Below are 14,899 nucleotides of genomic sequence, written 5' to 3'. Positions count from 1 at the left end.
TCCCCAGCTGTGGGACATTGCATTTTGTTTCACGGAACTTCATTATATTCCTGTCAGCCCATATTTCCATCCTGTTGAAAGATTAAATTAAATTTAAAGATTCAAAGGAGCCTTGAGACTTGTCTCAGTGGTATTTGGTGAAAAGATAATAGTCAGTGGGCACACACTGAAAGACAAGAAATTCTATTTAAACAAATAAAAGCATTTTTACAATGGGGGTGATTGAGTGCTGGAACAATGTTTGGAACGTGCATCCTTAGGGATGTTCAAAATCCAATCAAAGTTCTGAGCAGCCTGCACAAGTTGCTTCTGCTCTTGAGCAGAGGGGTTTGCACTGGGCATCCTCAGAGACCCCTCAGCCAAGCTGCTGCTACCACACAGGAGTCTGCATGGCTGGGGGGCAGGAGGGGTGGGCTAGATTGCAGATGTACCCCAAGAGGACTCTTAGGCCTTAATGGCCCTGAGCAACCTCCCTTGGGACCTGCACCTCAGACCTGCTCATAACTTGCTGTTGTCTTATGGTCTGCCTTCTCAGTCTGTGCTGTTGCCTTTCTTGGGTGCTGTGGGACTGAGGATGCCCCTTCCCCGGCATCCCTGTTATTCAGCTTGATTCCTGTCCCTTAGGGGGACAGAACAAGCTTCCACTTTCTGCAGATGCTATGCCATTAATGCAACATTTTAGCAAGTAATGTAAAACCATTATTGTTTAAGCCTCTGAGATAGAATTATGTGCCTATGTGCTGTTTGGTGCAGATGAAGCAAACCTCATGTAACTTTGTCAGTTTATGGACATATGCCAAAGATGGCATCAAAGAAGAAGCTTTAGGGAAAGGCCTTGTCAAAATCTGAGATTGGTATTTGACCCATGAGGTAGGCACATGGAGATAAGAAAGTATAATACATCATGCGAAAAGTCATGTCTCTGACTTTGGAAGGTCACAGTACTGAGCAAAAAAATAGGAAAAAAAAAAGGAAAAGTATTGTGGAAAAAATTCCCTTTATTTTTCAAATATGGAAACTATCTGTATTAAGACTGAAAATAACAGCATGAAGAAAAAGCCCTCAGGAATTAACAGAGTCAAATTGCACGAATGCCATGAACACACTGTACAGTACTGATTTCCAGTTCTCCTTTGGGTAGAGCAGAAATACATACAATTTCAGGTCAGTTTTTGTGAGCAGCTCTTACTCCTGGAGCAATGTGCAACATACATAAAGTGACATGTGGCCTAACTGAAAATCCATATTCTTCCTGGATTTTCTCTCTTCAAATTAGTATTGAAGAGGTATGTCCTTATCCAAGAGCTACTTGTGAATTTTAGCATTGAGATAGCTCTCTGTTTCATCCCATCTGTAACCATTAGAAAGAGATCTGTTTGCAAGTAGGAGAAACTTAGAAAGTTTCTGCAAGTAGAAGCAGCAGGACTGTAGTAAAGAGTGTATAAGCTCACAAATATCTGGTAATTTTAAAAGACAGTGGATAAAATTATAAAAAACCTTTCAATTATCCAGTTTTGAAGGCTGAGTTAGTACAAGGTCAGCACTGGATTTGGAAGAAGTACAAATACTTTAATATTCTTGACTGAGCTCTGAAAGCTCGGCCTTTGCCAAGACTGATGCAGTGCAAATGGGGGTCTTTGGGATGTGTACAGACAAGGACACAGTGGAGAGTTTTGTCTATACATTGAGAAGTTCTCATTTCATCACCAGAAGGTACAAGTCTAAATTGGCATGCATTGAGCTCCTTTCTGGGAAATCTGGCTTTGAAAGACTCGTTTCTGGAATGAAGTAGAACAGCCTCTGGGTTTTTTTTTAAGTTTGGGGTTAAATGAGTAAATCCAGGTGTGCACCAAAATGAAATATGCAGCTTTACACATAGTGAGACTCTAATATTGGCTTTCCTTCTTGGATTAGTAACAAAAAATTTGATTCTATGTATACATATGCTTGCACACACAGACCTCTTTCATATATATTTATAAATATATATGTAAGTATATGCAAATTTCTGACAATATTTTGATGTTCAGGTACTGTAAACAGATAATTCCAATCATAATCTGGTTACAGCATGGGTAAACACTAGAGCTAAGAGCTATAAACTGAATTCTGAAATTCCCAAAGGAATACTGGTTTGCATTGTTGGAAAATGAGGCATCTACTTGTTTTTGCTCTGTTAATCTTGTGTGGAAAGCAGGAAATCACAAATGACAAGGCTTGGTGCATACTGCTTTGTGGGAACATCTGTGAACATGTGGATGCAATGTGGTATGGAGAGTCCCTTTTGTGATATGTGTACATGTCTGCTAACAAGAACTGAAAACAGGTTAGACTCCTGCTGAATTTTATTAAAGGGTTATCATTAGAATTGTTTCAGATAGCTTTTAGAAATTATTGGGTTGGAAAAACCCTTTGTGATATCTCTAAGCCAGAAAGCACGTGCATATATTATAAAGCCAGAAGGGACCCTTATGACCATCTAATCTGTGTAACCCAAGCCATAGGACTTCCCAGAATTCATTCCCATTTGAGCTAGAATCCAATCTTCTGATTCATCCTTCAGTTTGCCCTTTTTATACAGGAAGTCACTTCAAGATTAGAATTCAATGTTTTCTTGAAAAGTTGGACAAATAGTCTGAAAAAAAAAAAAGAAAACCAATAAGCAGTTCAATATGGACAACTTGAAATTACTATACTTTAGTAGTAATAATCAACTGCACAAACAGAAGCTGGGAAATTGCTTGATAGGCAGCTGCCCTCTTTAATATGATGTGGGAATTATCATATATTACCAGTGGACTAGGGTCAATGCTGTCATGCTATTGTTAAAAAATAAAGCATTTCATTGGGTTTTATAAGCAGGTCTGTTCTTTATGAAGGTTTAGACTCGTCAGCTGAGCAGTGTTATTGATAAGCTAGTGCTGTCTTAGCTCACTATAGATACAAGCTGATGCAGTGTGTCTGAAAACTCTTTGATTAAGATCCAGTCCTCAGATAGAGCCATCTCATCAAAGTAAGAGTCTAACCTTGCTAAGAGTTAGGATAAGATGAACAGACTTGAGTTTGCTGTATGTATGCATCAGGGGCAGTTATCCTGATCAGCCAATGCATAGCCTGCTAACAACCATGGTAACATGAGTCCAAGGTCTAAATCTTAATGTACAGGAAATATTCTTTCCTCAGTGCTCAGTAGTAATAAATCTTTAGTTGGATTGTTGTGTCAAATTTTAGTCATTCCACTTCAAGAAAGATGTGGAACAGCAAGGAGAATGTCCAGAGGAGAGGAACATGAATGATTATTACCTGTGATACATACAGGATCTGTTTAGTCTAGAAAGGAGAAGAGCAGACATTATAAAAGTATTCAAACAAGATTTTAAAAAGTGCTACACAGAGAAGGATAATTATTTGTTATCCAGCTCAGTTGCCTCCTGCTAGAGTAGATCTCTTGTCAAAATAAGCAACCTGCCTTCCACAGTCAGCAAACAACTCGCTGCTTTACAGTGTGGAGCTAGCCACTGCTAAACAGAGCTACAACACACTTCTAGTTACCGTGTTCTGCTACCAGTCTTACATGAAAGAGATGCATTTGTGCATTTATCTCCAAATAATTGCCCAGTCCTTAAAAATAGAATACTCTGCCTGCAGGATGTGGAATGTAGCAGCACCAGTATATAACCCTGCAGGTTCTGAACAACTAAAAAGAGCCTCATGATCTGGCATTGAACATCTCAAGAAATGTGTTTGAGGAAGCTTTGTTAGGGCTGGTGATGGCAGCATGGGCAGGTGTGCAGTTGTGATTGGCAGACTTGACTCGGGCAATGCCTCTGAGGTCTTCCTTCCACAATGTGCACCTCTGAGTGTATGGTTATGGCTAGGTATGTAAAACATCAATGTGTAAAGCCAGGGTAGAGGGGTGTAAGTGACATAGTGGGTTGGGAATAATGAGCAGATCTCAAGTGAAACCGCCAGTTTAAATAGTACCTCGATGGGTCAGGAGGCTGCTCACTGCTATTCCTGCTCTTAGCCATTGTTAAAAGCAGGACAGCTATAATGCAGCAGCCCCAACACTGTGGATCCTTAACATCTTCCTGGTTAAGTTATAGACATTCATTTTTCTGGATGTTCATGGACTTGGATGTCATGGAACAAGTCCTAGTGGTCCTTTTCACTGGTGTGAGAGATACCAGCTGTATTCCTGGCCATGCCGGGGAAGGGGGAGAGAGCATGGATGAAGCAGGTCCCTACTTATATCTTTAGACTCTGATATGTTATGGATGTAATTTGGGCTTATGTCCAAGTGTGTTAAACAGAAGCTGAATTCCATTTGGTAGGAATCGAAAAATATATCCTGAATTTTTAAGTCTGGGATCTGGCAAACCTGTGCAAGTGCTAAGTGATTTGTCTCTGCCTATAAAAGATCTGTAGAAAGATAGAGGTGTTTGAAAGCACATTCCAAAGCAATGTGACTGAGGAGAAGTCACTTCTGAAAATAAGCAGAGATGACCACAGGAATCATTTCCTTAGGAATCCTGTGATAAGGAGTGAAACTGTTTTCTGAGCAAATCTTGCATAGAAGGGAGTCATTCCTGGCATGGATGTATCACCCAGCTGCTCAGATGGACAAATTGTTCTTAAATTTTGTGTTTCTCCTCCTAGTTTCAGTAGGATGAGAAGAGCTTGCTAAAGAGAATTTAAGTTAACTGGGTTTTGGCAGAGCTTGGTAGAGGAGAGAGCTGTTTCAAGACTGAATAATGGATATAATAAATTTTGTAACTGTTTGCTTCTTTCACAATCCTTTAGGATCTTCCACTAATGAGAAGCCTATTGATCCCTAGTTGTAGTAAACCCCTCAGGTTTAGCCAGGGCCCCTTGGAGAATAGAATGCTGACACAGCAGCAAAGAAGTTTCCTGTCTCCAGGGACATCCGCCTTGTACCTTATCCCTATAGCCATGTAAGGCAATATTGTGTTAAACCCTACTATTGGTCACTTATGGTCACTCTAACACCTTTGCCATTGGTCAGGATTGGATCCAGGCCAAGGGTATAAAAGTAGCATACTGTACCCCTACTAACTCGGAAGAAGAAGAGCTGAGACCCTTCACGGACCCCTACAATAAAGCCATACTCGTGGAACAGCCAGTGTCTTCTGCTTCTCCTCTCTCTACCGTCTGCTGGAGCCTTAGGCCAAGGGAAAAGCTACCTAGCAAGCAAAGCTGAAATCACAAGAGCTGCCTAATCACTAAGAGCTGAATATCTCCCTGCTTGCTAGGGGCTGACCCGCGGCCTTGGTCTGAGAGCGAGCTGGCTTCTGGCACCCAGTGCCCTTGGGGACTGAGCTCTGGAGCTGTAACAGCTTGCATAGGATAAGACCAAGCAAGGCTCATTTACCTATTGGTGCTACTAGCCAGCTGTCCCAGCTGTATGATCCCACATTCCTTTAGGAAGTGGGTGACTCTAGTATCTGCAACCAAACAGGTTGCCAGTGGAGTTCTCAAGAAGCCTCAAGTGCATATCTGTGCAAACACCAGGACTGTGAGCAAGGAGGTAAATGCTAAAAGCTTATTTGGGTGAAGGTACTAACCAGTTGAAGACTTTGCAGCTGTATCTTGCAGGACAGAATTACAGGAACATTTTGGTGCCAGTCCACAGATGGTGGTGTTCCCAACTCACCTGGCTACCTAGTCCAGAAATAAAGGAGCTCCTAGTCCAGCTCCTTCACTAGGTCTTCCTTACTCAGGTCTAACTATTGGGCTTCATAAGAATGACTAAATCAGGCTTTCTTTGCACTTTAATTTTCTCCTTTTTAATGCCAGTCAGAAATAAGAGAGCAACATGATTAAGGAAGACTGCATGTGGCAGAGGCGATAGAAAAGTGAGCGTCTTGCATAATGGATCCTTCTCTGTCCTCCACTCTGGATTTCTGTTTCATTAATGCTTTTTACAGCATTAATCTGCACTCTGCTGCCCGATTTCACAGTGCTGTCTCCCTCCTGGAGTGTCTGTGGGTGTCATTCTGTGGGCAAACCAAGTGGGAGAGCTGTTCTTTCTCCTGTATCCCAGAATTACCAAGTTCGCAGTCTTGCGCATCCAGCTCATGCCGGGAGAGATGCTCCACAATGCCAGCCCCCAGAGAATCCCCCAGGACGTTTGTAGTCGTTCTAAGGCGGTCTCTGAAAAATCAGAGAGAAACCAATATAGAGTTCATAGTAGCAGCTAAGGGGATGAAGATTATTTCAAGAAACATCTTCAGTGAAATTTTTTCTAAGTCATTCTAATAATGGATACTTCAACACTGATAAGAAAATTACTCCTAGAGAGCCTTCTTTGATTGACATCCCTGAGCTCAAGCCTCACATTCATTCCCATTTTATTGCATTCCCACCTTATTACTGAACAGTTATGGATTTGATACAAATTAAGATGAAGGTTGCTGTGTTTATACATGGACTCTGTCCTTTCCAAAAGCCTTGCTGCAGACTCAGATGGCCTCAACACATCTGTTTAACTTAAGTTGCATTTTGTTTTACAAAAAGTGCTGAAATTCTGGTGCAATCCTATCACAGCACTACTGTGGACACAGATTTACTCAGCATGGACAGCATGGGGTAAGACAAGGCACCAGATTCTTTGTGCAAAAGAGCACATCTAAAAGACCCTTTGCAATGAGATATTCTCCACAACCACAACAGTATGTCAGAGCTGCTGAAGCTGTCACCAGTTCAGCGTCCCTTCAGATCCTTCAGTAGTAACAGCGGAGACTGATTGAAATAATCTACTCTGAGTAAGCACAAGAAGTAACCTGGCTTATTAGGAAGCAGGGCTCTTCCCAGCCAAGTCCGTTCTTATGCACAATCCACAGGAGAAGTGAAGGTGTTCCGCAAAACTGTTTCCAACTGGTCAGCCATGGCTGGGAGCAGAGTTTGCCTACTTTGGCTACAAACCAACAATACAAGATACAGAAGAAAAAGGAGAACACTGACACTATCCATCTGTCAGGATTTTGATATTTGAGAAGACAGAGAGGTGGGACTGTGCACAAATGCATTCTTCAATATGGTTCCTAAGAGCACTCCTACAAAATCACTTGTCCCAAGTGATTTTATTTAAAAGGGAAAGAAAACAAATGAAGCAATGTGGCTGACCAGCTGCACCCATGTAAACACTCTTCAACTTTGTACAGGCCAGTCTCATCCCTCTCTCAATGTTTGGTAACCCAGAACTATCATTCTGTAGTGTGGATTTGCTTATTATTGGCACAGCTTTTCCCTATGACTCTGCAAATAATTTCTGGATGCATTTTAAATAAAACGAATGGAGGACATTCTATTTGGTCACCAGGCTGATCAGCAAGCGACCTCTGATGCCTTGAGTCACTGAAGCATATGGCAAAGACTACAGCATGGGCAGAGAGGGCTACTGTGCAAAGGTCTCAGGGACACAGGTGTGTTTTAACCTTAATGGTTCAAGTTAGTGAGCGTGTTTTTAGCAGAGACATCGGGAATACAGATGATGTCTGTAAGCACTGGCAGGAATGCACAGATGTGCATGCCTGCTGGGCAAGGAACTTACAGAAACCAGTCCACAGCGATGATCAGTGTAATGTCTTCAGTAGGCAGCCCCACTGATGTCAGCACTATAACCATTGTCACAAGTCCTGCCTGGGGAATACCTGCGGCTCCGATGCTGGCTGCTGTGGCAGTGATGCTGGAGAGAATGGGAAAGCAGAGCTATCAGCAAAGGGAAGAAAAGAGCTGGTCGCCTTTGCAGAAATGTCAGGAATTAGCTCAAACTCATCATTGTCTTGGCAGCCTTTCTGCTCTGGTCACCAAGAAGGATAGTGACACATGGGACATCAACATAATGCCAGGCTGCCCCTGCCAGACACCCCCTCATAAAAGACTGTACTCCACAGCTTTTCCTAAAACCTGGACATGTGAGAAGGGCTCAAGTAGAGCCTCAAAGACATGGTGTCCACATGTGCTTTGACACCTGGATCTGTAATACAACCCTTCTTTCCCATACTTTTGTTTTTCTTATTGTCTCTTCTGAGCAAAAGAGGAACGTGATCACACCTCAGATAAGCCAACAAAACTGAAACCCTTTCTGTAGTCCCAAAACTCTTTCAAAAGTCACCTTATTGTGATGATTTGCCCAAAGTCAAGTTCATAGTTGTTGACTTGTGCAATGAAGATGGCTGCAAGGGCCTCGTACAGAGCAGTGCCGTCCATGTTAATTGTGGCTCCCACAGGCAGCACAAACCTTGTGATGCGCCTGTCCACACCATTGTTTTCTTCCAGGCACCTGAAGGTTATGGGCAGAGTCGCTGAGCTGAAAAGAATTTACAAAACCACATGAATTGCATGTATGCCAACTTTGGAAGAAGGATTGAGCCTCTGCCTGGTTTATGACTTTACCTGCCTGCTTTTTCACCCTGCCATGTGAGCCAGAGGCCTGAAGCTGCTAGAAGCAAGAACAGTCTAAGCAAGGCTTCCTCAGATATGATGCATGCTGCAGTTACACATTTTGACATGGCTTTTCTCAAGGTGTTGGGACAGGGGCTGTATAACCCGGAGGCTGATGATGCTGGTATAACACCAAAAAAGGAGGATTCAGGGTACATAGGGCAGAGTGTCAAGACCAGAACTCCTTTTTCTGCTGTTAAAAATACTTGAGCCCTTTCTCATCCCTCTCAGTCCATAAGACAAGAATTATACATGTTTGAGAATATATCTTGCAGAGAAAGAAAAGAACTATTTCTGAAAGAGAGCATGAACAGGAAAAATGCTGTGTGTTTTAGTATGAGAATGTATGTGGAAGAGCCTGCTATGTGCTTGCCAGGACACCAATATAACAAGAAACATATCACTTAGTGAAATAAGTTACCTTATTGGCTGTGCAACATGGCAGTGTGAGTCACTGAACATAGTGGTGTTGATGCCTTTGCCCAGGTCTCTATGAAGTTAATGACAGCTGCATACAGTCTGTGTGCCTGAGAGAGACAGGCATGAAAATATCTGCAAGTACATGTGTGTGAGAGGTATGTGCATGTGGAATAGTACTGTGATTTGGCAGGATATTTGTCCTGAACTCAGTATTTCAGTGGTAAGTAAATTCACCCTCCTGGTCAGGAGGAATATGGCCATTCACTTGATGGTCAGAGCTGGTCATGTGAGTAGGGCTCCTGAGCAGGGCAAGTGGGAACCTTCCCATTCCCAAATGAGTTTGGCTGGTTCACAGCAAAAAGCTGCAAGTGCTAGAAATTGTGAGACCATAGTGCTCCATTGAGAGCAATGGAATGCTGAGATGTAGTATCTACATAGTATCAGCCCAGACCCCACTCCTACATAGCCATCATACCTGGAGGAGGTGCCCAGGGCTGTGATGAGAGCCTGCAGGAGCCCTGCAATGAACACCCAGGGGTTTCGGTGAGTGACAATGAAGTAGAGCAGAGGCAGGATGCAAAGGGCATGAATGAGGAGTCCAACGATGACAGTGAGTGTGTACATCCCCAGCTGGCCTCCCATCACTGCTAGGTCATCCATCTCCAGGATCTTGCCCGCAATTAAAAACATGATCCCAACTGGAGCATACCTGTGATAGAAACACAAGGTCGATGGTCAGGACTGGCTCCCACACTTTCACACCAGATTTAACACATGTTCTCTGGATAAATCCCCAATAAGCCAGCATACCGTAAGTGCTCACTGAGCCTAATCACTGGATTACACTGCTGGTTTCTTTTCTAGAAACCTGGAGAGAGCTGGGACTTGTTTATCCCGTGGTCAAAAATCAGCTCTTGGTGCATGCTTGGAGACCTCAGCACTCTGTTTTGCACACAGCATGGGCAGTGGTGGTTTCCTGCTCCTTTTGGGTTTTCTAAATTTCTACAACACTTTTTCTAGAATTGATAAGGAAGATTATGTAGAGAAACCTTCAGAGTCCCTTCCTCTCCTAACAGAGCTTGGGCTGACCGTATTTTTTTTCCTGAGAGGCACAGGAAAGTACAGGAGAAACAGGGAATCAGGGAGTAAAAGCAAGAGTATCCTATAGGCTCTGAGATATCAGCCTTGCTATCTTCAGATGCTCACATTTAGGGAATATGAACATGTAGGGATTCCAGATCTGGTGTAACAAGGACTGGACACACCAACACCTGTAAAAACAGCCATGGCTCATATAAAACCCTATTTTGAGGTATTCTGCTATCTTTTCCATTCCTCGTGTCTTTTTCCCCCCGTCCATAACAACGCAGCTGACAAGCAGCACTGAGATTCCACAGAAAATACATAAGTCAGATATGGAGAGAATCATGGGCACTAATATAATAATCAGACCAAGGAAAATTCCAGCTTCATGGCCACGTCTCTCTGGGCTAGGACTCTGCAGCTCAAGAGCTCACATGCATTTCATGCACAAGGCTCAGAGTTCCACATGCCAAACTGCAGCTTAGCCCGAGAGGTTTGGAAAAGTTTCAGGAAAGGATTTAATAAATATTTCATTTCCTCTGATATTCCTGTTAGAACACATCCTTGGCTGCAGCCAGTGATCAGATCTCCCCAGGAAAAACAAGCTCCTGGGAGATGGTCTGCAGAGTGTGGCTACAGGAAGGCATGCACGGGCAGTGTTCCAGGTGTAATCAATGTTCTATACATAAACACCCTCCCTTCCTTCATCTAAAGGGAGGTTTAAGGAGGGGTGTTGAAGGTCTCTGGAGTAGTATGCATGTCTGTTTGTTCCACTGTGCTCATGCTCTCGCTTCTGTGCCCCCAGGCAAGTCTTACCTGTTCTTAGGAAAGCAAAGCCCCAAATTCTGGTTCAGACATGGAGTAAAGGGTCCCGGGGGCGTGGGGCTTCCCAACATCTCCTATGAGCTCTGGGGTATTCTTCCCCTTTATGCCTTTTTCTGTAAGGCCTGTCCTGCTGTGCTCAGGACTTTGCTTTGAGATACAAGACTGTGACTTATAAGACTTAGAAGACTTCCAAGGAAAGGAAGCTGGAGTGATCTAAAATGGAGAAGGTGTCAGGCTGACAGTTTTCTTCCTTGTCAGACATTTGCACGTATTCTGCCAAAGCTGCATCTGTCCTATTTTTCAGTATCTGACAAAAGTTTGAGCCCCAACTGGGTAAAAAGCTTAAAATAACAATACTTGGTAAAATGCTGTCTTCTAGAGTCTTGTCTCAGCAATGCCTTGTTTGTCTGCACCATGTGTCATAGGCAGCCTTACACAGAAAGCAATGAGCAGCTGAGCTCCAGAGGAGTCATGATCTGGGAAGGATCTGAAATGAAGTAACTTTGAGCTGATCCTCTCAACCCAACTCAGCTCTCAGAGCTATTGCATTACTGCATACAGCTGCTACCCTGAAAGCAGGAAAGGGGCAAAGGGTTACTGTGATTCATAGCTAAGTCAAACTCCTGGAACACAGCTGGAAGGAAAGCTTCTGGTGAGAAAGTCCCACACCCTACTCCTCTTGGTAAGGCTAAGAGATCTTCCACTCCAGATCTCTGGTCTTCCAAGGATGTTTCCAGAGGCCTCGAGAAAAGCAAGTCCTGGTATACCTGATCTTTCTAAGGTAAAAACAAAAAAGAAAAACAAACCAGGAAATGAAATGTGAACAAATATCCCATCCAGACTTTTCCCTCCAGCCTGATGGAGCCAAAGTAGAGCTGTGCCCATCTGCTTTTCCTGTCTTGTGCATGAAATCCTTAAAGCTACCCCACTTCTCATCATGTCAATAGAAACTGCACCTGCAGACCTCCTGCTCCAACCGGCCGTGCTCCTCACCAGATGATAATGGCCACCAGCCTCATGATGGCTTCGTTGAGGCAGTTAAAGAACTCCCGCAGGGCCCGTCCCTTCTGCTTCATGCTGCCGATCATCAAACCGAAGCACATGGAGAACACTACCAGCCCCAGCGCGTTCACCCCATTGGCTGAGCCTGGGATGGGAATAACTTCTTCAAAGGTCAGCACCTCGGAGATGGTTCCCAGGGCATGAGTGACATTCTCCATGATGCTGGTGAAATTCTCAGGCACAGGGATCTGAGTGGTTACCACACCTGCTGTGGCATTGCTGCTGTGGAGGATGGTTCTGGTGAAGACCCTGGTGCTGTACTGAGTCTTGTACTGAAAAGACACAGATTATCAAATGCACTCACAGGCTCCAGTTCAGATGATCAGGACACATGCTGGGCTCTTATATGCTTTGCCTGTTCTCAAGGTTCCCAGTTTAGTGCTTTCACCAGAAAGGTCAGAAAGTTCATAGAGCAGAAGGTCAGAAGAGACCATTAGAGCATCTCATGTCGCTAGAACTGAGATATTCTGGCTTCTCTGCTAACCTTTTGTGCTGCTTCTAAGGGCACTAGCACTGCAGAAGAGATAGATTCTTGGAGAATCTATTCCATATCACTGCCAGCCCAAGCTTGCAACCCGAGATCATGCAAACCCTTCCTGCCTCTGGGGGATGGGAGGGAGGTTGAAGCCCCCATGTACAGACAGTTTGAAAAGCTTGCATGGGGGATGCTATAATACAGACTAACGTTTGCAGTGCCTCCTGCAGCAGTCAGACCTGGGGAATAAAGTGCTATTCCATCCCTCAGAGAAGTAGATAGGACCATGGTCCAGGGAACAAGGTGCAAAGATGAGATTTCATACCTGTTTGAAGCAGGCTTCTACCAGGTTGGGTGGGAACATATTCCTACAGTAGATAAAACAAAGAAATAGTTATTGTCCTGTTGACTTAGGAAGAAAACATGGGCTTCCTGGCCAACTTCTTTGTCCTGCAGCAATGTCTGAGGTCACAACTTTCACAATGTCCACTTAAGCCCTTTTGGTCTGACTGACAGAAGAAGGGAATATGCTGATCTTGCAACTTGTCAGACTTCCACTACATGCTTTCAGACTCCAGAAGGTTATTCAGGTATGTGGAAAGAGATGACACACATACTGCCCTGGGATATAGGTACATTGTAAAACCATCATCAAAGCAAACCAAACCTTGAAACAATACCATACTACAATGATTAATACACTGTCTTGCTCTCAGCTTCACCTCTACAGCTGTCATGTGAGCTCTCTGTTATCCACCTCAAAAAACACTTGACATGGTACAGCTTTGCAATTCACTGAGTAAGGTCACAGCAAGGGAAGAAAAGGCAATGTCTTGGGAACCACTTCCTTGATTTCCTTTGTCATTACAGATGGATATTTGCGGCCTTTGCCGGGTGAATTTCTGAAACCTAGGTAGCCCACTGATGGTTTTCATTTCTTGTTTTTTGGAGCACACCATGACCTCTTACATTAATACCTCTGGAGAAGGGCTGGATTCCAGGCCACGTACTCAGTCTCAGAGTAGCAAAGCCAGTTAGCTAGACTAAACTAGAAATACTAGGCTTGCCAAGACTCAGCCTTTAACCTCTTTCCCTAAGACTGTATGCATAAAGCTGTGATACTTCAAAAGGATGCTCCATGGAGGAATGTAATCTCACTGATATAGTCTCAACATGAGACCATCTTGTTTACCTACCTCACCAAGTCCATGAAGGCATCTGTAGTCTGCACCTGCTCAATTCTGCCTTCTCTGTGAAGTTTGTCCTTAGATCCTTTTCCTGGGTGTATGATGATCACCATGAAGATGCCAATGAAGACAGCTATGATTGTGGTCACCATGTAGTAGATGATAGCCCGCATCCCCATCTTCCCTGAGACTCTGCTGTCCAGTGAGGCCATTCCTGGGATGTCACACAGAAAGACTATGTGAGGAAGCCTATCATCTTAGAGAGAAAAGGAAAGCTTGAGGAAGATTCAAAGGGTGCAAGGCTTGTGCATGATTTGGACAGGGAGTCAAGGTCTCTAGGAAGCACAGCCTACAAGGAACAGAATTTGAAGTTCCAGGGTAATGTTGATATGGAAGAATGTGGCTTGTGATCATGAAGAAGCATAGCACTGGTGGATCTTAGTCTGCATTTGAGAATGTAGCAATTTTCTCTTAAAACTCTCAGAAGGGAAATTACCCCCTCCTATTACATTAGGCCTTTCAATCCCTAATGGTGGGAGGTTTCAGCAGGTGGAACACCTTGCAATCCCTACTGCTGTCGGAAAACTTGTCTGTCATGTCTTACTTGAGGATCTGGGTGAAACAAGCCCTCCAGCCAGTGATCAAATTCAATCCTTTTGAACTAACAAAAATTAACCTTCTCTAGGTTGAAGTAAACCTGAAATTTACTTGGGCAACAAACTTGGAGCCATTTGAGGTTATGTAGGATTAAATCCTTGTTCGTGCTGGGCATTGGAACCACTGCATTGTGTTCTCCCCAGTCTTCTGAGAAAGCACAAGTTCTTCTGCTTCTCTGCACTACTACTGAGCCGGCAGGGGTCTCAGTGTGGATCATGTTCCCTATGGCTGTGTGTTGGAGATTTTTTCAGAAATGGCTTAGAAGGCAGCTGTGAGAAGCAAATTCTCACAGCCTGTTTCTGTAAACAGTAGAAGTTCTCAGGTTGTTTTTAATTACAAGTAAAAATGACAAACATGAAGGCCTTGAGAACCTTGCATACCAGAGTTCTCAGGCAGCTTTCTCATAACAAGTAGATATTCTATCTTTGGCTATTTTGGGAAAGTAAAAGTAAGTTTTGAGAACACAAATCTTAGTATTGGAAACAAAAGGAGGGGTTGGTGTGTTATCTCTGACCTATTGTGAGCTCGGGTTTGCAATATGCATGAACTTAATTAACACGGTTATAAAAAGTGACTGATTGAGTCAATAAACGGAGTCGATGCTGATCAAGGAAGATGGGTCGTCTCCCTCCACTTCAATAGCTGTGGATTCAGGCTTGTCATTACTAGCCAAGCTAATCCAAGCACCTCCAGCTGGGTCATGAAGAGGTACCCCAACAACAGC

The 14,899-nt window shown here is 43.6% G+C and overlaps 1 protein-coding gene across 13 annotated transcripts in view; it reads right to left on the bottom strand.

Moving 5' to 3' along the window:
- Nucleotides 1-969: 969 nt before the first annotated feature.
- The window catches only part of LOC102070487 (excitatory amino acid transporter 4), a 39,887-nt gene continuing 25,957 nt past the window's right edge, over nt 970-14,899 (bottom strand). For 9 of the 13 annotated variants that reach the window (XM_074528724.1, XM_074528728.1, XM_074528727.1 and 6 more), the window contains 7 exons: nt 13,528-13,732; nt 12,657-12,699; nt 11,788-12,128; nt 9,362-9,595; nt 8,138-8,332; nt 7,574-7,708; nt 3,352-6,174 (listed from right to left, as the gene is read on the bottom strand). In XM_074528724.1, coding sequence (XP_074384825.1) covers nt 5,976-6,174; nt 7,574-7,708; nt 8,138-8,332; nt 9,362-9,595; nt 11,788-12,128; nt 12,657-12,699; nt 13,528-13,732 — 1,352 coding nt within the window. In that variant the 3' untranslated portion in view covers nt 3,352-5,975. Of the gene's footprint in view, nt 2,636-3,303; nt 3,331-3,351; nt 6,175-7,573; nt 7,709-8,137; nt 8,333-9,361; nt 9,596-11,750; nt 12,129-12,656; nt 12,700-13,527; nt 13,733-14,899 lie in introns of those variants that run through there. The other 4 variants (XM_005494217.4, XM_005494216.4, XM_074528730.1 and 1 more) reach the window with 4 other exon arrangements.

Source organism: Zonotrichia albicollis, chromosome 29, assembly GCF_047830755.1.
Source record: "Zonotrichia albicollis isolate bZonAlb1 chromosome 29, bZonAlb1.hap1, whole genome shotgun sequence".
Classification (NCBI taxonomy): Eukaryota; Metazoa; Chordata; class Aves; order Passeriformes; family Passerellidae; genus Zonotrichia; species Zonotrichia albicollis.
This window is presented reverse-complemented; position numbering and strand designations above follow the sequence as displayed.